General features: G+C 51.1%; 8 protein-coding genes across 8 annotated transcripts; 2 read left to right on the plus strand and 6 right to left on the minus strand.

Annotated features, from left to right (window-relative positions):
* Positions 1-88: 88 nt before the first annotated feature.
* Positions 89-2,278, minus strand: LY79DRAFT_519600 (plasma membrane fusion protein PRM1; the record flags this gene model as incomplete). The annotated part of the gene is made up of 1 exon (XM_060555158.1): positions 89-2,278. One exon carries the CDS (start codon positions 2,276-2,278, stop codon positions 89-91), a length of 2,190 nt encoding a protein of 729 aa, XP_060412047.1.
* A 3,292-nt stretch (positions 2,279-5,570) lies between these two features.
* Positions 5,571-8,037, plus strand: LY79DRAFT_636024 (KH domain-containing protein; the record flags this gene model as incomplete). Its single annotated transcript, XM_060562263.1, has 4 exons — positions 5,571-6,089; positions 6,184-7,628; positions 7,687-7,870; positions 7,925-8,037. Exons 1-4 carry the CDS (start codon positions 6,044-6,046, stop codon positions 8,035-8,037), a joined length of 1,788 nt encoding a protein of 595 aa, XP_060412048.1. The 5' UTR covers positions 5,571-6,043.
* A 4,468-nt stretch (positions 8,038-12,505) lies between these two features.
* LY79DRAFT_671423 (uncharacterized protein) lies at positions 12,506-12,865 on the plus strand (the record flags this gene model as incomplete). The annotated part of the gene is made up of 1 exon (XM_060563909.1): positions 12,506-12,865. The coding sequence occupies one exon, from the start codon at positions 12,506-12,508 to the stop codon at positions 12,863-12,865; it is 360 nt and encodes a 119-aa protein (XP_060412049.1).
* Positions 12,866-13,900: 1,035 nt separating this feature from the next.
* Positions 13,901-15,057, minus strand: LY79DRAFT_281813 (uncharacterized protein). Its single transcript, XM_060552120.1, has one exon. The coding sequence runs from the start codon at positions 14,964-14,966 to the stop codon at positions 13,962-13,964; it is 1,005 nt and encodes a 334-aa protein (XP_060412050.1). The 5' UTR covers positions 14,967-15,057; the 3' UTR covers positions 13,901-13,961.
* On the minus strand, positions 15,028-16,107 carry LY79DRAFT_591847 (uncharacterized protein; the record flags this gene model as incomplete). Its single annotated transcript, XM_060561338.1, has 4 exons — positions 15,028-15,300; positions 15,563-15,611; positions 15,671-16,026; positions 16,084-16,107. The coding sequence occupies 4 exons, from the start codon at positions 16,105-16,107 to the stop codon at positions 15,028-15,030; spliced, it is 702 nt and encodes a 233-aa protein (XP_060412051.1).
* Positions 16,108-17,227: 1,120 nt separating this feature from the next.
* On the minus strand, positions 17,228-17,569 carry LY79DRAFT_691053 (uncharacterized protein; the record flags this gene model as incomplete). The annotated part of the gene is made up of 1 exon (XM_060564739.1): positions 17,228-17,569. One exon carries the CDS (start codon positions 17,567-17,569, stop codon positions 17,228-17,230), a length of 342 nt encoding a protein of 113 aa, XP_060412052.1.
* A 1,060-nt stretch (positions 17,570-18,629) lies between these two features.
* Positions 18,630-19,055, minus strand: LY79DRAFT_519635 (uncharacterized protein; the record flags this gene model as incomplete). The annotated part of the gene is made up of 1 exon (XM_060555160.1): positions 18,630-19,055. One exon carries the CDS (start codon positions 19,053-19,055, stop codon positions 18,630-18,632), a length of 426 nt encoding a protein of 141 aa, XP_060412053.1.
* A 172-nt stretch (positions 19,056-19,227) lies between these two features.
* On the minus strand, positions 19,228-19,826 carry LY79DRAFT_560064 (uncharacterized protein). Its single transcript, XM_060558303.1, has 2 exons — positions 19,469-19,826; positions 19,228-19,413 (listed from the first exon to the last, which is right to left on the minus strand). The coding sequence occupies exon 1, from the start codon at positions 19,733-19,735 to the stop codon at positions 19,505-19,507; it is 231 nt and encodes a 76-aa protein (XP_060412054.1). The 5' UTR covers positions 19,736-19,826; the 3' UTR covers positions 19,228-19,413; positions 19,469-19,504.
* Between the last annotated feature and the right edge of the window lie 2,397 nt (positions 19,827-22,223).

The raw sequence follows: 22,223 nt of genomic DNA on the forward strand, positions 1-22,223 counted from the left end.
CCTATTCCTCCCTTCTTTTCTTTTTTTTCTTTCTTTTTTAATAATATCTTTTTTTTTTCCTTCCTTGGTGAAGCTTCTTAGATACCGTCTAGAACTTGTTAGATGACGCTGTGTCGAGGTGGCCATATGAGCTTTGTCTTTGATGGCCCTCAATGGGCTGCGCTCTGCGACCTTGTACGCTTGTCTTCTTGACGGCCTTCTCATCTCGGAACTCGCCATAGTGATCATCATCCACTGCAGATGCATCGCTGCCGAATTGAGGGAATCGCGAGTCGTTGTCGCGGGATCTGGGAGGGCTTCTCGGGCTCATGGCCGGGCGGTTGTCCCCCGTGTAGCGCAATCCGCCCTCGCTACGGCCTTTGTCTGGCATGGCCATGCCAACCAGGGCGCGCATCACACCGATGAGCACGACAATGACGTAGACGAGGAGGATCCCCGTCGAGATGAGAGCCTCCTGGATGATGCCACGGCGGAGCATATCCGTGACGTGCGTTACGGCACCCGTAACTTCGTCCGTTGACACGGATGACGGGGACGCAAGGAACGTCTGGAGGTCTGAATCCCCCGAGACGGACTCTTCGGCCCCGCGGCTGAACGTGTCGTTGGGAAACAGAGGGAACGTCACCTGCGAGTGGTCGTGAACCCACGTCAGTCCTTTTTGCACAGCCTCGATCTTGAGCCCGATGGTGCAGCGGACGACGTCCTTGATTGGGTTGATGAGGATGGTGTCGTTGAACACCGTCTCCAGCCCGGTTGCCATGGTGCTGGTGAAGGTGTTCAACGTGTCGTTGACCGCCGAGGTGGCGTTGGTGACGTATCCGAGCATGTCGTTGTTGATCTCGTTCTGCGTGGACAGCACGACACCGTTGGCGTCGACGGCCCATGACCTGGAAACGTCCTCGAGCGAGTTGACGACTTCGCCGGCGAACTCGCCCACCTGATTGGCGAGCGCAGGCACTTCTCTCTCGACTGCTCTGAGGAGGAGGTACTGACAAAGGCAGGAGAAGAAGCCGGCGATGGCAAGAGCCAGGACGAAAAGAGCTGGAAGCGACGTGGCGTATGCGACGGCCCACCGCACAAGGATCTGGCGCTTGCCCTTGAAGTGGGATGCAATCTTGATGCCCCAGGTGGCACTCATGGGCCGGGAGGCAATGTAGACCACGTCCATCGAGTCGTACTGGTTGCTGGCCATGATCTTTGCGTGTTTCCGCTCGCGCCTCCACCGCCTGATCTCCATCCACGCCATGGGCGCCATGACCAGCACGGCGAGGATGCAGAGAACGACGATGAAGATGATGCGGGCCTTCCGGATCATGTCCCGTAGGCCGTCAAAGAACTCGGCAATCCTGTTGTTGGTCGAACAGAACGTGAGCGCCTGCTTCTGGGCGACGGGGAAGACAGAGCGATCGAACTTGTAGCCCTTGTAGGCGTTTTCGACCGTCGTCTTGAGGAGGTTGAACGGGAACGAGATCGCCTCGGCGGTCATGTTCTGAACCTGTTCGAAAGTAGGAATGTTGTTGTTGAGCGTGTTGAGGTCGCTGACGAAGCCACTGGTGTCGATCTTCAGGTCGCGCAGGTCGTTGACGGGTCCCGAAAAGTCAACCTTGGGAAAGTCGGGCAGGACGTTGCCGAGGACAGAGTTCTCAATGGCGTCGACAGCCTTGTTGATGCCGTCGCTCAGGCTCTTGGACTCGCTGTCGATGACGTTGGAAATCTTGCCCACTGCATTGTTCACGGCATCGGTGAACTTCTTTGTGACATCCGAAGCGACGTCGAGTCCGCCGTGGATGAAGGCGGTGATGAGGCAGGTGTACATCGAGGTCAGCATATTGATGACGAAGATGATGAGGTTCTGGACACCGGTGATGACCAAACCGAGCACGGCGACCATGCCGTCGAGGGTCTTCTCGATGCCCTGGGCCGATAGCTCGTTCACGCCGACGGAGAGGTAGTGAGGCATGGACGCCATGGCGCTGCCAATGTCTTCGACCTTTGTGCAAGCCGAGAGCGCCTTCTGATTCGCTTCGTCGATGTTGTCGTTGAGGCTGACGACGAGCAGCAAGACTCTGGCGAGGACGAGCATGAGCAGGATCGTCCACCGGTTCAGCCAGATCTGGGAGAGCCTGGCCTGGAGACTGAGGTATGGTGTGATGTAGGGATCGGTGTCGGCTCGTGCTTGTTGCGTCTTTCTAAGTTCCGACATCTCGAGCGAGTCCGACCTGAGGGAGTCGGGGACGGCCGGGTAGGCCTCTTCTTTTTGGTTCCGTGAGGAAAACATCTTGAGTCTATTGCGAGCGTAAGAAGATGATGCAAGTGTTTTTTTTCTCTTTCTTTTTGACCAGCAAAGTAAAGTTGAAAATGAAGAAAAAGAAATAAAAAATGGCAAATTTGCAATCGAAGGAGAGAGAGCGAGAGAGAGGAGTCGACGTTGAGAAGGGAAAATTATGTGGTGGTGAAGGTCGATTGCCAGAGGAAAATTAGGTGAATCACTCGATGAACAGAATAGAGGAAGGAGAGAGCAGGCAAGGAGAATGACAAAGGAAACCCGTCAAACAGTGATTCTGAACAAACTTCTATGATTCCATTGTGGGTACGTCTTGGGTGAGGAGGAATACGCAGGACGAGGATGACTGGGAAGGACGACAGAGGCGGGAGGTGAGGAGCGTGACTGGGGAGTGCACACAATAAAAAGGAAGCCGACTAACACGGCCAGGCGCGGCAGCATCACACAGGATGCCTCCCCCGGAATCTCTAGCCGCGCAACAAGGGCGAGGGTCGAAATTAGAAAGAAGACAAAAGAAAAGGCGGCTTACCTGGTTCGCACCACAATGCCAAAGAAAGGTCGTCAAAAAGAGCCTTTTGGCCGCGGCCTTGAAAGGAAATTACCACGACTTGGCCCAGATGGGTGTTTCGTTTGGCGGCACCGGGTCAGGGTGGATTTGGGCAGAGCCGTTCTCTAAGCGCGCTCTACGGCTCCCCTCAGCCAACCAAATGCGTCGTCCGGGGTCACGATGAGCGGCTGCCCAAACGCTGCTAAGGCAGAAGGATATTTCCGGAAGACGAGACGGGGCTCTTGAGGCTCGATGTCGTGTAGCCGTATGATGAGATCGGTCGATTCTTAGCCCTGTAATAGTAGACTCGGTCCGTCTCGAAGACAGGGCTGAGCGTGTGAGAGCTGATGCGATGAGCCGGCTTGGCGAGAATGGTGAGTGATGTTGTTTTGGTTGCAGCTCCTACAATGAGGTCTTGTCGAATTGTAAGACTCTTTGCTTGAGACTTGCCGAGTGAGAACTTGGTGGTTGCGATACCAGGTGAGCAAAGGGCCAACTCAGTACGAGCCAACGGGGCGATGGCTTCATGGATGGGACGAGCTCGAATGATATACCAATCGAAAAGTTTGAGTCACTGAGCAAGGGGACACCACGGAGCCACAGATGGATGGTGCCCATCTTTCCGAAAGTCGCCATTCTGGGGTGTAGCAGAGGATGAATGGCATTTAAACGTGAACCCGGACTCGTTCATAGGCTCGGACTGGTGCGAGAGCTCACGGCAAGAATGCGCTGTGACGCCATTGGCAAACCGAGAGGGCATTACTGCGGAGAGTCCTTCCCGCCGTGCCACCTCTCGTAGGCGGGCGGCGATGGCCCACCCAGTCCGCATCCCCGTTGCGAGTCACGCCAGCGAGAGCAAACCAGGTTGCTGGTTGCCGGTGGCTGTGCCCGGAGGAGGAGGAGGAAGAGGAGGAGGGAGGGTTGGTGTCGGCGAAGAAACGGTGAGTTGACTGGCTCGGGAATAGGGTCGTCAGAACGAGTTCTCGGTTCTGGACTTGGCCGAGGTGCCGGGGAGGTAGGTAGGTACCTGGGCCTTGCGGACTGCACGAAGGGTCACCAAGGGCCATGGAGACTACCTAGGAAGAGGTCGCGAGAACGACGACGACGGCTGGAAGGCATATCCGTACACTACGAAGCGAAGTGAAGCAGGAACACAGCAAAGATCGTCAGCCAGCGAACGAATGGAGGCGGCAGATGGCTGGCGCTTGCATGGGACCCCTACTTTTTTCTTTGCCAAAGTTTGATCCAATAAGTGGACAGAGAAGGGCTGTTCGGCTCACGTCGCCAAGAGAGAACCCTTGTAAACAGATGGCAGGTATCCGTAAAGGCGGAGATGTGCAAAAACGAGAGCAAAGTATTGGTCGAGCACTTTGGGCGGGAATTTTCCATGTTGTCACTGGGTGTGTTTGCTTCTCCGTGTTGGGCATTCCATGCATCCAAAAGGTGTGTCGGCCGACGGGCGATGATCCGTGCCAAGCCTTTTGCCACACAGCGAGTGAATGCGAAAACCGGTTTGCGACAGGAACGGCCTCTTGACGGTTGATCCTGGCCGGGCAGCAGTTCGAAAGCTTACTTGATGAAGATTCCACTAGCAGTGACATGGTGGAAGTGTTCATCCCAAGCCATTAGCCACGTCGATACGTAAGGTGTCTGTCTAGGTACCCGGGCACCCAGGTAGGTAGTGTGCCTGAGTACCTACCCACAATACTTTACTGATAAGGCTACCTAGGTAGACAGACATTACTTGTACAGATAAGAGTCGGGAGGCAAGAAAGGGAAGGAGGGCTCCTCGGTGCACACCTTCTTCTCCTTCCTTGGTTTCCCGACGTTGCCCTCGTCTTGCCGAAGGCAGGCAGGCAGGCAGGTAGGCAGGTAGACAGGTGCAGTCGGGCGAGGGTCAGGCGAGGACAGGTCCTTCCTCGTGCGCGATCATCCAGACCCCAAAAGCAAGGTACCATCGATCTCCTGCCCGTCGGCTAGGTACCACCCACAGTAAAAATATGGTTCCCGGTTTCTTTTCGAATGGCAGATGCCCCACTAAACAAGAAACTCACTCGTACCTGCCCTGTGCGCCTTTCTTCGTGCATGCGTAGTCGTCTCAAGTTCTGATGCTGGCAAGGAATGATTGGTCGGTGCTGGCCCGGGCTCTGCGACGATGGGCGCTTCGCTGCCGGACTCAACGCACGCTGCGAGCGAGCCATGTCTGCGGCAGAGAGACGGTAGGTTCGAAGCTCCTGTCTATGAAGGAGAGAGACTCGTGATCCCGCGAGGGTATAAAGCTAGTGGTATTTCTTGTCCCGTGATGGAATCTTTGGACCAGACTTGAACATTACAGCGAAGAGAGTCCGTCGAGCTGTATGCCGGCGTCGTGAATCAAGGCCGCCGCCGCCGCCGCCGCCTGCTTTGCTGCTTTGCAGCCATCAAACTCTATCTCGTCTCGTCTTTGCATGACATCCCAGTCGGGTCATGTCGTGTTTCCCGCTAGGAAATATAAGCCGAAGTCTCACTGTCCGTGATTCAAATATAGGCGGATGCAAATACTCGGAGTGTCACCCATCCGGTGTGGCCTGTGCTCTTATCGAAGGGTCTCCCTCTTATCTGGAGATGTCTTATCGGAGCCTTTCTTATGTTATCGATGGCGGCCCAAGGTAGGGTCCCGGATAAACAAAGGTCCGACGTCTTCCAAATTTTCACACCAGTGCCACTTGCCAACCTCCTGCCCTCCTTCCCCCCTGCCATCCTGCCCCTGACCTATTTGCCGACAAGGCCTTTGCGCATTCCACATCGCAGCTGAGTGTAGACTGTAACGACCCACGGGAAGGAGCAAATCTCGCAGCTGGATTTGGCAGGCGGTCTCATCAAAACTTCAAACCTCCAAGGAAAACGTCTCGCGCTCGACTTGCCCTCAGCGTTGCTCCAAGCCGACAACATCAATTTGCGAATCCTGCGCGTGCGAATCTCGTTTAATCAAGACGGTGCCCCTTTTCGTCGCCCGACTTTGACCTCAATTTTGTGATTTTGCTGGGCATTGATACTGATATCTGTCACCTGATTGAACCCACTCTCGAAATCAGCCCGACTCACTCAGATTTGCGCCGCGCTGAAATTTTATCTCGCTCTCTAAAGTCTTCCCACCCACCACCACCTCTCTCTGACGAAGCCGCAACTCATTCTTCCATCGCGTACTCTTATCTTCGCACGCGACAGCCAAAATGGCCGAACCACCTCGTGATATCTCCTCTATCCTTGCCGCCCTAGGTAGGTGCCCAAGACGCGACCCGACCCGACCCGAGCATTGTGTTGTATGCACTGCCCATCAATCCCCTTGACTGACTGCTTCGTCTTTCCTCAGGCGCCGCACAAAGAGGCACATCTTCAACACCCGTCCAAGGCCAGCCCGGCATGCCTCCTGGATACCCTCCTCCCCCCGGCGCCCAAGCGCCCCCTTCATACCCCCCAATGCCCCCGCAGAGCGCTCCTCCCTATGGTGCCGCCTACCCGGGTCTGCCTCAGCCTTCGGCCAGCGGCAGCTTGGATCTCAGCTCCATTCGCCCTGTCAACTCTGGCACCGTCAGCATCGCCGACGCCATCGCTCAAGCCAAGGCCTTTGCTGCGGAAAAGGGCGTCACCTCGTATGATCGACCCATTGTCTATTCCAACGAGTCTCCCCGCGGCCCGGACTCTCGCGGCTACAGCAGGACCTCCCGCTCGCGTTCGCCTTCCAGCCGTCGCGACCAGTTCCGCGACAACTTCAACCCCTACAGAGACGAGCGTCGAGGAGATGAACGTCCTGCTCCGCGAGACTACGGCCACGGTCGCGAGCGTTCCTACAGCCCCAATCCCCGCGGCAACACCTTCTCTCCTCGCAACCCCAGCGGTAGAGAGCGATCACCTCTCAGAGGTAGCGGCGGCAGCGGCGGCGGCGGCGGCGGCGATGACAATGCCGAAACCATTCAGATCGAGTCGAGCCTTGTTGGCCTCATCATCGGCCGTCAGGGCGAGAACCTCCGTCGGATCGAGTCAGAGTCCACCTGCCGGGTCCAGTTCCTTCCTTCCAGCGATAACGGCCCCTTCCGCCAATGCAAGATCACCGGTCCCAGAGCACGACGCACCGAAGTCAAGGAGGCCATCAACCGTATCATCGATGACAGCGGCATGGGGGCCATCAACCGTGGCGCAGCCAATCCCAAGGGTCCCGCTTCCCGTGACCATCGCGCTGGACCCCCTGGTGCGGCAGCAGGAGCGGCAGCTCTGCGGGACGGCGAGGATTGCATGCAAATCATGGTCCCCGATAGAACCGTGGGCCTGATTATCGGACGTGGAGGCGAGACCATTCGGGATCTGCAAGAGCGCTCTGGCTGCCACATCAACATTGTGGGAGAATCCAAGAGCGTGAATGGGCTTCGTCCTGTTAACTTGATCGGCTCTCGCGAATCCGCTGCTCAGGCCAAGGATCTCATCATGGAAATCGTTGAAAGCGACAGCCGAAACGACGGCCAGCCCGTCGCCCCCTCGAAGAAGCCACCGAGGCAGGACGGCGGCCACCAGAGAGACTCCGGTCCTGGAGGCGGCCCCGACAAGATTCACGATGCCATCTACGTTCCCTCCGAGGCCGTTGGCATGATCATCGGAAAGGGAGGCGAGACCATCAGAGACATGCAAAACGGCACCGGATGCAAGATCAACGTTGCACAGTCTTCCGGACCAGGCGAGGTTCAGCGCGAAATTGCTCTCATTGGTTCCCGTGATAGCATTACCCGTGCCAAGCAGGCGATCGAGGAGAAGGTTGACGCAGTGGTGAGTCAATTTCCGAATCTGGCAGGTCGACACGTGTGGTTACTAACCTGCACAACAGCGCCAGAAGAACTCTGGAGGTGGTGGTGGCGGCGGCGGCGGCGGCGGTGGTCGCGGTCGCCAGAACCAGGACTATGACAGGAGCTACTCTCAACAGGCATCTAACCCACCAGCATCAGGATCGACTAATCAGCCAGCTGCCCAAGCTCCCGTTGGAGCCGACGGCGCCGACCCGTACGCGCAGTGTAAGTGCATGAAGAACACGGGCAACATCTCGAACGCATACTAACATGCTGCAGACGGAGGATACCAAAACTATCTCGCCCTCTGGTACCAGTCCCTTGTATATCAACAGCAACAAGGCGGTACAGCCGGCCAGCCCGGTACTCAGCCTCCACCGGGCTCCTCGTAGGGGAAGCCGCATGCGCTCTTGTCCAGTTGGGGGCCATGCTTGTGTGATGTGATTGATTGATCACTTGCCATGGACCTCGACATGATGCCTCTTTTCGCATTACGTATACTGAAACGCCGCACATGCACATTGATTCCTGGCTCATGGCAGTGCACATTTACCAAATCATCCGACGACTGATACCTCCATACTGCTGGACTCGGAACAGCACAGCGCCAACTTGTGTTCTTTTTTTCCTTTTTTTTTTTTTTCTTGGACAATACCACGAACTGGAACGGACATCGAAGAGGAGGGGGGAGGAGACAAGCTGCCTATGATTTCGCTTCGCTGAATTCTCGGTGCACCCACTGCCTTCGACGTTTGACGATGATGATGGCACTCTTCGCTTGCACATGATGCTTGACTGGCATGACTGGGAATTGGACTCCTGACATGGAAACGGTGCGTGATGCCGCTCTGCGACATGGTTCTACTGCCAAATCTCCATGACCCACGCCCTTGGCGCCTATGTGATGGGCTGGGATACTGTCGTGCTGGCCCTCGGATATTCATGGACTTTGCGGTAGTGGCGTGCTTCCCCCCATGCGGAATCTTGACGGGTGGCCATGATGACGCTTCGAGACGCCTGCCAGGTGGTCTTGACGCGCGAGAGAGATTTGGTTATGGGTCCTAAGACAAGCCGCAACTTTGGCCTACGGTCGACTGCCTCAAAACCGTCTTGATTGAATCGTTCCGTGGGTTCCGTGGTCAATGCTCTACCTCGAGAAAAAGCTTGCTCGCGTTCTTATCAAGGTTCTCCCGTACAGCCCAGGTCTTCTTCTTGGTCTCTGCGGATATGATGCCACGCTGGTTTCTCTCTTCACGCAAAGCTGATGCTACTGATTCCCCATTTCCCTGTTTGTTTGTTTGCTTTTTTGTCTTTTTGCCTGGTAGGCGACGCGATCAGAGACGGACGATGGGCATGAAAAAGAAGGAGGGGAAAAAAGTAAAAGGAGCACTGCGATTCTGTATTAATATTAATTACTGTGTCAATTGATTCCCATGAGTATACGCGTCTCATGAGATGCAGCTGGTGCAGACTTTGCCCAGAACAAAGACCGCCGTGGCACAACCGACATGGCTTCAGGTACTTTTTTCCGTTTGTGTTTGTGACATGAGAATCTGACAAGCAAACTCCAACCTCGTCAGGACCACACCACCGATGTTTGACCATTGTTCACTTTGCTACAACGCAACGTAGGACTGCGATTCTGAGCCTCGGCCCTTTTCACATGGAATCTCACATGCACCCTCTACTCCGTCTCGTCTGCAGTGTAAATGTGGTTCGGTTGCTACGGTCTCCGGGGGAACCCTGCTCCAGACTCGCACATGGCCTCACGGACATTACCTATTCGAGATGTGGGTTGCGGAACATTTTTGACAGCTAGGACACCCGCCTACCAATCCAACGACAAGGAAAGGGGGCACTGGGTGTCCGAGTCGTTCGGGGGTCGTGCGTGCGTGCCTGTGAGCCAGCCGCCTGGCAGAGAATGAGATGGGGGGCCTTTTGCATGCGGTGGAAGAGAAAGAGAGAGAGAGACAGAGACCCGGGGGCTTGGTGCAGTAATGCCAACGCGCCTTGATCTGGACGGGTGGCTGACGAGACACATTCTTGGGACGAAAAAAAAGTCAAGAGGATGTCTGGCACAGAAGCACGCACATTGGCTCGGGGGTAACACTGAGAAAGGGACGTTGAGCAGACCATCGTCGGCAGCGCGCCACCGTTTGATGGACGAGCGCGAGATCCGTATCACTCATAAGGGTCATCGAACAGACGTCGAGGCTTATCTTGCGTCTGCGACATTTTGGGGGCCTTGCGCGCGCGCGCGCGCATGCCGATGGATCCCGCGTCCGTGCCGGCCCGGTTCTGCGCTGCCGACCTACAGCCCGCAGATTTATTCTGCCCCATCGACGCGGGAGGAAGGGGGAGAAGGAGATAAGACGGATCGGCGAATGTCGCTTGCTTCAGAGACATACATGCCTCAGTGGTGACGCATGCAATGGGAGAAAGAAAGCTCCGTCGCGGCCTACACTAGCATTTCCGGGGGAGGAGAGCCCGAGCATTTCCCCCTGCCATGTCCCGTCCTGTCATATCATGGGACGACCGCGGACCGAGTCATGCGGTAAGGTTAAGGTTATGGCATCGGCATCCGCCGCGCAGAGACTGGCAAGGAGATTAACCGTGTTAGGGTGCCGTATGTCGTCTGCCTTCGCACACTGCGCACACGCGTGTGTACACGGGGCAACATCGCGCTTGGGATTCTCATCTCCGGCGGGGCCAAGCCGGGCGAGAAGCGAGGCGGGATGGGATGCGTATCTGAGAGATGCTGCAGATGCTGAAAGAAGGAGAGAGAGAGAGAGAGAGAGAGAGAGAGAGAGACCGCAGAGCTGAAAGGGGAAAAGGGGTCCAGGCGACTCCAGCGAGAGAAACAGCTAGCTTTTGGAGTGTGAACATCCTCCGGTGTTTGGAGTGTCCTCCTCGTGTATCGGCGGTCCACGATGTTTCTGCCCCATCTGTGTTCTGGCCGCATATGCCCGATCCAGTGTTGCATCGCAGGGTTGATAGGGGGGGTTGTTCGTGAGGGGAGCGGGTATTACATGGGAGCGGTATGTGTGTACACAGAGGCTACCCGAGTCCATGCTTTTTTGTTCTAGTCTCTGGAGAGTTGCATGTCTGGGGAAGCGGCCTCGCGTATCTTGCAAGGGATCGGTAGGAGAGACACGACGACACGGGGAGAAGCAGAGATTCGGTGCCTAGGCAGTTCAGATATGCGGATCTGGGCGAGACAGGCTGATGACTTGGAGACAAAGAGATCTGCCGCTTGCAAGGGAGCTGTCCGTCCATACCTACATACATCCATACATATCCGCCCATGCTCGAGCTGTCATTGACTCAAGTTGCAGCATGCAAAGTGACATGCAGCATTGCATTGCGCAGCCCATGATCCATGCTTCTCCCAGTTTGCCCAACCTTTTTTGACCACACCCGCCAACTCCCCCCAACCTCTCTCTTCCAAAATAAACTTCCCGTCAGAGAAGGTTGACGTGCTTTTTGCCTTCTGTTCCCCTTTTGGTCTGTGCTGATATTTGGCGGGGAAAAAGAGCGTGTAACGAACAAGGAGAGAGGGGGGGGAGAAACACACGTTCGACGCCGGGTTCGTCCAACAGACGCCGAAAAGGCCTGGCATGTCTCGTAAAACCTGATGAGGAGACCGGGTCCATCCGCTGGATGCCATACCGCCTTGTTCTCAGGGCTTTTTGGGGCATGGAATGGAACATGCCGCGGCAAAACCATGGTGCGTTTGTTAGCCGTGTTAGCCGGAGCCAATGCACAGAAGGTGGCTTTACCGCTGCTTCACTGCTCATCCATCCCGTTGTCCTTGACGGTATTCTTCCTCCTCATCATCATCATCATCATTATCCTTCATCCTTTTTGTTCCCCTGTCCCACAGACAGGGCCGGTGAGGGGGGGGGGCTTCCCGTGCCCACCTCCTCCCCGACGGGCACCCTGCGGGGGGGTGGGGAAGCTGCGTGTGATATCTGCCGTGTGTGTATGTATGTATGTATGTGCAGGGGTGAAAATATCTCGAGTTTAAGAGCACGGCAATTCGAGAGCGGGCACAGGGATCTGGAGGCGGAGGCCTGGCCTGTCACGGCCGCTGCTGTTGATGCTACTAGCAATTCTGCATCTGGACTACTGCAAAGCGGTTGCTAGCCTCATGTGCAAAGGGCGCTTCTGACTGATGCTTTTTTTCTTTTTTTTCCCTCCGATGCAAAAGCCCGGACCTTGTATTCCCTCGTCTGGCTTCTTGCTGACAGGAAAGGGACTTTGACATTGCGCTGATCCCGTTCCCTCCCCGATCTGCTCGTCCCGGCCTACCCCGGACTTCCGCGCTCTCTTCTCTTCTCCGTGTTTTGTTAGTCGCTTGTTTTTTTCATCCCCTTGGCGGTCGATTGAGCTCCCGAGTTGTGCTAGAGCCCCTTGTGTCGATCACTTCTAAAGCTTTGTGTCGGCTACCGCTGCCTCATCCTTCGAGGCTTCTTAGTCTTCTCTTTCTTTCTCCCATCACACATTCCTCACTCTTTGACCGTTGCGAACTCTTTCTCTTTTTCCTCTCCCACTTCTTTTCCAGGGCGAGGTTACAATTGACGCGGAGAGAAAAAAGAAAAGAAAAAGAAAAAAAAGAGAAAAAAAAAAAGGGAAAAAAAACCTACCTCCCGACAAACGGTCCCGGAACCTCCAAAACCCTAGACTCGTCTCACCCATCCGCCATTCACCTACCTACACACACTAATCAACACACATACCGGTATCAATCTGTCCATCCTTTTCCTTTTTGCAAGTTTCGAGGCCCCCCCCGCCGACTTATCGGTGCTGCTATTCCCTCCAAGCCCAAACCAGCCCCGTCGGTCGCTCAAACGTCAAACCATGTGTCGCCTCGTGCTCTTCGCGGGCACCTGCACCCGCTGCAACGAGTCCCTCACCTGGGCCGACCTCTCGCAGGAGCTGTCGTGTCTCGAGGCCAAGAACGTCGACAGCTTCGGCTCGTGCCGCCGCGGCGTCGACGTCGAGACGCACGCCTTCGACCAGGAGTGCGACGCCTGCGCCGGCGAGGACGAGGGCGTCGCGGGCATGGACTTTGGAGACCAGCAATATCAACAACAGTACCAACAGGCGGCATCGGCTTCGGCGTCAACGTCGGCGTCAATAGCGCAAAGCTCGAGCAAGAGAGGCAGCGGCGGCAGGGCAGACGGAGAGGGGAGGTCGAAGAAGAGAGCGAGGACATGAGGTCCCTCCCCCCCCACGACAGAAATGGCAAATGGAACGACTGAACGAATCGGAGACTGCTTTCTTCTCCTGGCGAGGTGTTTTGGTGTTCGAAAGGACTGGGTGGCGTTGGGATTACGAGCTTTGAGATCAGCGTGACGGGCGCATTCTGGCGCCGTCATCAATCGGAAGCATGCAGGTACTACGGGCACACGAAGACACGATAACCAAGACAGACGGACGACATGGTTGGAACTGGAACGCAGCGTGCGGGACGGGACACCTCTGCAGCATGACTGGGGAGGTGGGAGAGAAGGAAGAGGGGGGGGAGGGGACGCCATTAGTCCGCGTTTAGTGGCGTGGCGATCGGGAGGGGCTTCTCGTGGGGGAATCCGGCCGTCTTGGCATGCGGATGATCACCGGCGCTCATCTCGATCCTGACCGGGGGAACGTCGAGAGGTCATGCGCTGACCTGACGGTAACACGTGTTCTGCAATCGAGAAAAAGGTTTGGTCTGGTTTTGCTTGGAAAAGAGCTTGAGATCAACAACAGACGGAAAAGCCTGACGAGCCTTACCGCCGTCGTCAACGACATCTTCGTTGTGGCGTATTATGACTAGTTTATCATACTTAGTCGCCGACTCTAGAATGAATACGACGTAATCGTTGCCTGCCAACTCGCCATGACCTCCTCAACAAGAAGCCGGCTTACGAATGCCGTCCCTCCGCTGTGTTTTTGTCTCCATTCCTACCCTTGATTTCCGTTATTTCGTTCACCCAGCTCTGCTTCAATATTCAACCGTTTACCCTTTTCTCAGAGGCCCGTCTTTAGAGGCCCGTCTTCGGAGGCATATGTCGTCTTCGTCATCGAAACATCCCATGTACCCCCTTCTCCGTGGTTCGAGCCTCGTCCGGCGAGAAAGCTCTCCCTCTTTTGGCCATATTGAATTTGTAAAGCAAGCGCAACATGGAAATATGCTTCACGCCATAACGTAGAAATTGAACTGAAAAGGCCTACCCATACTGCTAGTCTCGACATGTTGCCAATAACTTGCCTTGACCCAATTGTGTTCTCTTCTGTTTCGTAACAAAAGCGCCTGCGAGCTGCTCGCCGTGCCCTACCAGCTCTCATCGTCGACCCATCCACCCGGTATACGCAAAGGTGGGTTCTCAACTTGCTCCCAAAAGTCTCCAGCGTACTCCCACGCGTCAAGGTCCCATGTGAATTTCCAATCTTCAGGCTCAGGCCCATATGTAAACCCTACGAGCTTCCACCCCGAAGCGCCAAGTTGCCCAATATCGCGTGACATGTTTTCATGAAGCCATCGTGGACTTTGTAACGAGCCATGAGTGAGATAGATCTCGAGCTCCTGCCTGCCGTATTCGGCTAGGTCTACTCCAGCGGCCTGCATGTCCTCGAGCCATATCAGAAATGCTTTTTGAGCAAAGCGTGGCTCTGAGCGGCCGATTCCATGTGTAACCCATAATAAATAGTATTGCAATTCGACCAACCCACCAAAAACTCGCATGGGCCAAGGTGGTCTCTTTTTCATTTGGTTAAGGTCCCTCGCTGACAACCCCCCGAAAACCCATCGTGCAAGTTCCCGCCAGTGGTGGAACTTGTTGTATACTTTCCCACTCATTTTGTTTGGGTAATAGTAATGGATGCCGTCACGAATCAGTTCACGGAAATATGTCCATACGAAGCCGTAGATGGAGCTCTCAGGGGAAAAATCAAGAACCGGTCGAAAATCTGCAGGTTCAAGGTTACCGCTTTTTTGTATATCGTTGAGCAGGACTTCGGGGGCGACATAATGCCACATCAATCGTTGAAAACGTGCGTCGAGGGGAAGTCGATAGTATGAATCCAACCCTATCGATCTTTTTATCACCATGTCGAGGACTCCAGGTATACGCCACATAAGCGCTGGAAAGTTACATGATAGTCCAACTTTTTCAGGCATGAAGAAGCGCTCGATATCACCATCGAGTTCGCCGGTATCCAGTAAAAATTGAACCAACCTGGATGAAGGTACTTCGTCGTTAATATGTAGTATCTTCGACCCCAAGTAGTTCAACGGGGTCATATTTTGATTCTCCACAATATCCAGGCTCAACCCCATCTCGATTAAAGCTTTGGTGATATCGCATTGAGAATAAAATATGGCATGCTGTTCACAACAGTCAGCTGATTCCTGATTCAAGGGGTTTGATTGTTAAAGTACGTACGTGCAACAATGTCGATCCATACTCATCAACATCCTGTAGAGAAGCTCTGTTACTCTTCAAGGCTTTCATAACATCATCCAGAGAGCCTTCGACGATATAATTGAAAATCGGGTCGCTTCTGGGTCTCACTGTCCAGGGCTTGAGCGAAACTTTCCATCCCGTGCACGCTCTGTAGGCCTGAAAATCCCAGAATGTCTCTGATACCCACCTCGGAAGCTGGACGCGTGCCTGGCGGACTTTTTTTCACGTCAGTAGACGCTTTTCGAAGTGGGATTTTCAAACTAGGCTTACCTTGGATATCGGGATGATTGGGATCAGAGACCGTGCGGTAGACAAACCCGCCGAAGAAGGAGGCTTTTTGCAACGGCATCGCGGGCGCTGTGAGCTCATGGCGAGTACTTTGATACATATTTCGTCTGGCCAGCCTGTTTTCAGAGGCGCTTTGGGGCTGAACAAGCTGTTGTAGTGTTCTTGTTTGAGCTGAATCTGCTTGGGGGGCTGGATCCGGGAATGTCAGGAATCGAGATTTGACCACAGAACTATACATGCTGCGTTAATAAAGCGCCCAAATCGCTTTCAGCACAGAAAGCATACGTACATTGTGTAAGTCTGCTGCGAGAGGGACAGAAGCTGCAAAGCAAATTGTATCTTCTCTTGATAGCCGCGAATCTGCTCCTTCTTGAAGGTGACCTTCAGCTTCGTGATATTTCTCCTAGACCTCTTCGCCGCTTCGATCCGCGACCGCAAATCTTCGGCCAACGCGTCGAGCTCCGCCACGGCCTGCTGGCAGTACTCCATGCTGAGGTTCGCCGCGCTGTTGTGGTACACCTTGTGCGTCTGCTGCGTGAACTCGGACTCCATCTCGGCGAGCACGGGTCTGACAACTTCCAGCTGCCGGACGAGCTGAGAGATCTCGTTGGGCACGTCCTGGACTTCGTCCCACAGCTTCTTCAGCTTGATGATGCTGCCGCCGAACTTGCCCGCCATCTCGGCCACCGTCAGCGCGCTCACGACAACGCCGAATACCTCCGCCATCGTGGTGTTTGTTTGCTTCGTCCCTCGGCGCTTCTGGGGCGCCTTTCGTGCTTGGTTTGGGTCGTGTACAAGTCGGGTTGCGCGGGGAGAATCGCAAGATGATCAGTCTCAAGAAACAAATTTGTAGCGTCAAAGTCAGACTGGGATTGAAATGTGCGAGAGGGGGCAGCCTTATGGTCAGTACAAGGGACTGCATAGCCACCAAAGGTCCTGCAGGCTTTCAGGCTTTCCTGCAGGCTACACGAAGTCGCGCATGCATAGCCAGTAGAAAGAGGCCAAGGGGAACAGGGGGGCGCAGGTACGTGGCTCAGCTTTTCGTTGGCGATCTCGGCCTCTCATTAGCCAGTTCTACGTTCTCTCTAACATCTTGCAGCAAAGAGGATTCTGACTTGCTAAAGAACTATATGGGGGTTTAAACGTCACGTGAATAAAAGTGCCTATTGACTGTTTGAAGTTGCCTAACGGAGGGAGTTGTTGTTTGCTAGTGAATTGGCAGGCTGGCCGGCCAGCCGCTGGATTGTAAGTCGCCATTAGCAGAAGCTATACACACACACACACACACACACACACACACAATACAATGCCGTAGGCCCCTGGCTGTTAATTAAAACACTAAAAGTTCACCATATGGTACGAAACACCTTATATTTAATCACTTCGTGCCACGAAGCAGCAAGAATAAGCCTAAGCTAGTGCCCTACTCAGAAGAAGAAAATGGAAGCAAAAATGACAGACTCAGGTCAACTATAACAAACCGACAGAAGCCTCCTTTGGCCAGGGTGCTATTAGTTTTTGCCCAGAAGAGAAGTTGTAGAGAGTTAGGTTGGATTCTGTTGTGCAACAGTGCCCACTATGGCCGTGGAAATCCTAGCCCTGTTGCGTCTGGCTGGACATATCTAGCAAACCATGTATCCATTGTTGTTGTGGATGTTCTCATCTATAGGCACACATTACTCTTAGCAAGACTTTTATAAGGCTTAGTATGTACATACTCAGGCTCCTTTGGTTCTGGCACCAGACACCATCAGCAGATTCGCATTCGGCTCGCACGCTGAAGCCGTCAACGATATGGGCATTATTACAGGTTCGGAATGCGTACCCACTAAGTTATCCGCGTTAGCTATGAGAGAGGACCATTTGGTGCAGTAGAGACGCACTCTCGAGCCCACTGGAGCCAGAATCCGTCGTTTGCGAAATAATTGTTCAGTTCAATGTCAGAAAGAACCCATTGCCCAATGGTGTTTTTACATTCGCAGGACAACAAAGAACCGGAGATGATTTGGCATGAGCGGCAGCTCTCCTGGAACGATCGAGCGGCACTTTTGTCGTCTCCTACTTCGACTGCTGCACTGTTGTCGTCTCGAACTTCGACTTCTGCACTGCTGGCAGCGGATACCGGGCTTCCGAGAGCCAGCACAGGGGCAAAGGCCAAGATTGCCTTGATGACGGTGGCGGAAAGCATGCTGAATGATGGTCTTTCGAAGTTGGCGAAAGGTCTGACGAAGGGAGTGAAAATGGTTTCCGGAAACAGGAGAGGAGGTGTGATGGCAGCTGAAAAAGATGCTGATGATACCAGAAACCGTTTTGTCGACCCTGGGGGCAGGACATGTTTATATAGAATTTCTTTGATCAATGTGAAAGCCTTGGTTAGTTCGGTTGATGAGCATGCAATTACTCTCATTGCCAAGCCAATCATCCTATCGATTTTCAACTGACGCCAACTTACCCTAGACAACACTTTTGGGCACAATGCAAACTAAAGAAACTGCTGACGAGTTTGTTAACTCTTGTCTGTTTAAGACTGAGCAGAGCGGGCGACGTGTTAAAATGAGTGACTATAGGTAGACTGACTGCGTCAACTCTGGGTTATACGTTAAGCTAAAGTAATAGTAAGGCTTTGTTTATACACTTGCTACCTTTGAGTAATAATTAAACCTATCCTTGACTATAGTTCACTATAACCTTAGGGTCTAGGTCTTTAGGGGGTTAGATAGCAGAGGTAGTAGCAAAATAAGCCTAAAGGCCTACACGTAGTTAAAAAATTAGATCACTAGTATTTTTGAGACTATTTATAACAGAATTATCTTTGTCTAATATTCTATTGGATACTACTCTTTAAATTGGATGTCTATTGGAGCTCCATCTAGCCAGGTACAGATCTTACGTAGCGCATCTAGGTCATTCTAAGGAAGAGAAGTCTACACTGTTTTGTTATACTATTTATATATACAGCCAACACTATCTAAACTTACTCTAATGTGACAGCACAACCTAAAATTAATAATGACCTATGTGTTCCTACTGATTATAATATTGCTTGGATTGAGGTCATTGTGGACAAGTCTAAGTGAACAGAGATGCCTTATACTAGCCTTAATAGTATCTAGTTATTGACTATAGTTACTAAGGTCTTAGTGAGTTATTATAAACTTCCTCTTTATAAGGCTCTGTGAATTAAATGCCTCTATTAGTGTCTTTTTGTATCTTTAAAAGCAGATGCCTATAATTCTGCTGTCTGAGACCTAGTAACTAAGGTATCTTGTGATGTTAGGGTGTAGGTTTTGTTCTAAAAGCTTATAGGTTTGAATCTTAGCAAGAACATTATCTGCAATATTGTTTGGCAAAGTGCCTTGGTGAATGCGATCGTAAGAGAGGAAACTAGGCTTTTTGACGTATGTATTAGGTGGCAGCGGGTCAGGCGCTTGTGTGTAAGTTGGCGGAAAGGTAGGACTGTAAGCGGTAGCAGGAATCTGAATCTTGTTGGTAAGCTGGCTGATGCTAAGTTCAGATGCTACTAGGCCACGGTCCTTGCTGACTCCATGGTAGATATCCTTGCTGTCCCTATAGACAATAAGGGTGCCAGCGAACTTGTACTCGCCGTCATCCTCTTTGAATGCCTCCGTCGTGTCCAGGATTTCGACGCATGTAGTGGGCAGGACTAGGGCCATTGAAAGGCTTACGTCGGCGGATCTGTGAGCTACGTGGCTTTAATCAGTTTAAAAGAAAACGCCTATAACTTCGGAAATCATGTTCATACAGATGTTCATTTTCAACAGTGGTGCTCATGTTGCCTGAATGTACACAAGTGCTAAGGTCAGGGCTGAGAGATAGCGAGGCTACGCCACAACTTAATTGCTGAAGAGCTATGGAAGCCTGTCCGTGAGTGCGTCCAAGTCCATCCTATATACAAGTCCTGTTCCTGTCGGTGTGCCATAGAGCAACAGCCGTCTGTTGGTCCTTTGCCTGGAGCACTTCTTGTCTATTGGTCCTTTCTTATTATCACGTCATATAACAGTCCTGTTTGTCCTATAAAGAACCCTTAGCTTTACTAGGCTTTGACCATGTAAGATGAGGTTAATACCTTTTTTTGGGGGTTTTTTAGACACTGTCTAACAGTTTACCCAGACCAAGAAACAATTTTTGCGTCTGTCCACGTAGTCTTCGCAGGTGCACATAGAGGTCCAATTTTAGTACTGTGACCCATAATGTATAGGGTGTCGCCGGGATAAGCGGTTTTGGTGACAGAATGCCACTTGCCGTCCTCGAGAAATTTAAGTTGAAGAGTGCATAGACCAAGCGTTGCTGGGAGATAAGCCGCGGCGAGAGCGAGAATAGCGAAAGTCTTCATGGTTGGCAAATAGCAAAACAAGTTTATAAGAAATGCGAAGGTGGGGTTGGTAAATGTAGTAATGGTAAATGATAGAAGTTGGATACAGAAAGATTTAGTTAAGTTCTATGCTAGGCCCTTCTTATATAGCTTTTAGCTATTGCTTAAGTGTAATATATACTAGAAAATATAAAGTATTATAATATATATATATATATAGTAACTTTACACTTTAGCTTTTTACTGTATATAATTTACAAAGTTAAGTACATTGTTTATTAGGGATCTGTTTTTCTACTAATTAAAACTACATTAACCTATAGTAGTGTATAATTTAACGCATCCTCTAGTATTATAGAACACTATGCGTTCTAAACACATGCAGCTTTATAGTTAGCTCTGTAAGAAGTTATCCCTTAAGTTGCAAAATAACCTTATTATCCTCTAGGTAGATCTACCCCCACTTTTACCTCTCACTTTTGGACATACATGACAGTACAATGTTATTTTGTTAGCAACTACCACTAAATTCAACATTATCACCTGCATTATTATTAACGCCACAATGTCTTCTGATTCAGATACCTCTACTGCCTCTATTTATAGTACTATTTACGTAGAGGTCCTGCTAGAGGACCTTGCTGTTGCCTACTTAGATACGTATATCCTAGAGTAGTGTAATAAGGTAATAGTTTAGCCTAGCAAAGGACCTAGTAGGGCTACTGACTAAGACTATAATGTATCTTTATGCAAAGGTCAAGATTGCTGGTACCTTTAGTATAGGCAAAACGCTATTCCTTTAGTTACAAACTGACCTCACTAACCCCTAGGCGGACCCACTCCCACTTCTACCACTCACTTTTAGACATACATAATAATATATTATTTTAGAATACTACTTTATTAGCAACTACTACTAAAATCAAAATTATCACTAACATTATTATTAAAATTATTACTAAAACTATAATAACCTTTCACTTAGATACCTCTATTTCTAGTACTATTTACGTAGAGGTCTAGCTAGAAGAGCAGTGTAATAACGTAATAATCCAGCCTAATAAGCCTAGATTATAATGTGCCTTTATGTACAGGTGGAGATTGTTAGTATCTTTGGCATAGGCAAAACGCTATATGAATAGAAGTACCTTGAAACTATTGGCTTTCGGCGTTAATTACTGTGACCTGATTTGCTCCTACCCCTCACGGAGGATAATGAGGTCATTTCGCAACTAAAGGGATAGTGATTATGTCTGTATTGTTGTCCTACCTGTGTAACGGCCTTGCCGAAGCTCTTGGCCTAGTAGTAGACACCACTACCCTGGCCAGGATCCACCACGGAACCTACGATGCGGGTTTATCCGACGGCCCGTGCAGCCAAGACCCGATTAGACCGCCAGTTGGCTGGTGCTAACGAATGCTAGGGGTAGGACCTTGCTAGTTTCTTTGCTAGATTTCTTAAGGGGAGCGGTTAACAGGCAGACACATTGCGGGGCAGCACTTGAGTCATCAAAGTACTTCTTGAAGTCTCTCGCTTAATCCTGCACAGACCTACGCACAGACCAGCTCACCCTTTTCCCAGAGAAAAAAGAAGAAAACAGAGATATCTCTATTAGCTTAAGGTGCATCTAGAATATAGTAGTATAAATTAACTTTTTAGAGGAATTTACCCTTAGAGACTTCCCTTTAAGTTCAAGATAATTAGGCTATAGTATACACTATTATAGAAGCTCTATTTTTCTCTTTTTGTTAACTTAGAAGTTAAGGATTTAAAGTTGGTGGTGTAGGGACAGAGAAGTTGGTGGTGTGGGGACATAAGTGACTTAAGAGGAGGTGGGTCAGTACTTTGAGATAGTCTGAGATGCTAAGGTTTAACCCGCAATCTGTCTGCCTGTTAAGTCAGCCCCCCCCTATTTCACGCTCCCCCCTATTTTGCGTATTCTATTTTAAATCTTTTATAAATTAGGGAGTAGCCCTAGAAGAGTAAACAAGGAAGTATAAAATAAAGAAAACTATAAACTATCTTAAAATAAAGTTTATATACTTATACTATATATACTAAGAAAGGGCAGGGCATCTAGGCCACCTAACAAAGGAAAAGAGGAATAGTAAAACATAGGAAAACCACCTATACTATAACAACGTCTAATAATAATAATATATAGATTAATTAATAGGTCTTGCAATTCTTAGACCTAATCTACAAAGATACTAAAATAAAAGTATAAATTAACAGAGTAATTATAAAAAGAGTAAATTTCTCTAAATAAATAAAAGTGTAGTAATAACTAGTAGTATATTTCTATATAGAGTATTAAGGCTAATAATAATAACTATATATAAAAATAATTATGTCCTCTTCTAATCCCTTCTTAGGTCTATAAATCCTTTTTTTAATAAGTAGGTAGCTTTCCTATTAATTTATCCCTTAAATTAACTACTATATAATTCTTATAACTATACTACTTAACCTTACTATAATTATCCCCTTAGACCTATTATCTTAATC

This window comes from Colletotrichum navitas (genome assembly GCF_030913465.1).
Source record: "Colletotrichum navitas strain CBS 125086 chromosome Unknown LY79scaffold_49, whole genome shotgun sequence".
In the NCBI taxonomy this organism is placed as follows: domain Eukaryota; kingdom Fungi; phylum Ascomycota; class Sordariomycetes; order Glomerellales; family Glomerellaceae; genus Colletotrichum; species Colletotrichum navitas.

Bases quoted from the DNA above. Each gene is read 5' to 3' on its own strand.
- LY79DRAFT_281813 (XM_060552120.1), bottom strand. From the start codon at position 14,966: ATGGGGTTGAGCCTGGATATTGTGGAGAATCAAAATATGACCCCGTTG.
- LY79DRAFT_560064 (XM_060558303.1), bottom strand. From the start codon at position 19,735: ATGAAGACTTTCGCTATTCTCGCTCTCGCCGCGGCTTATCTCCCAGCA.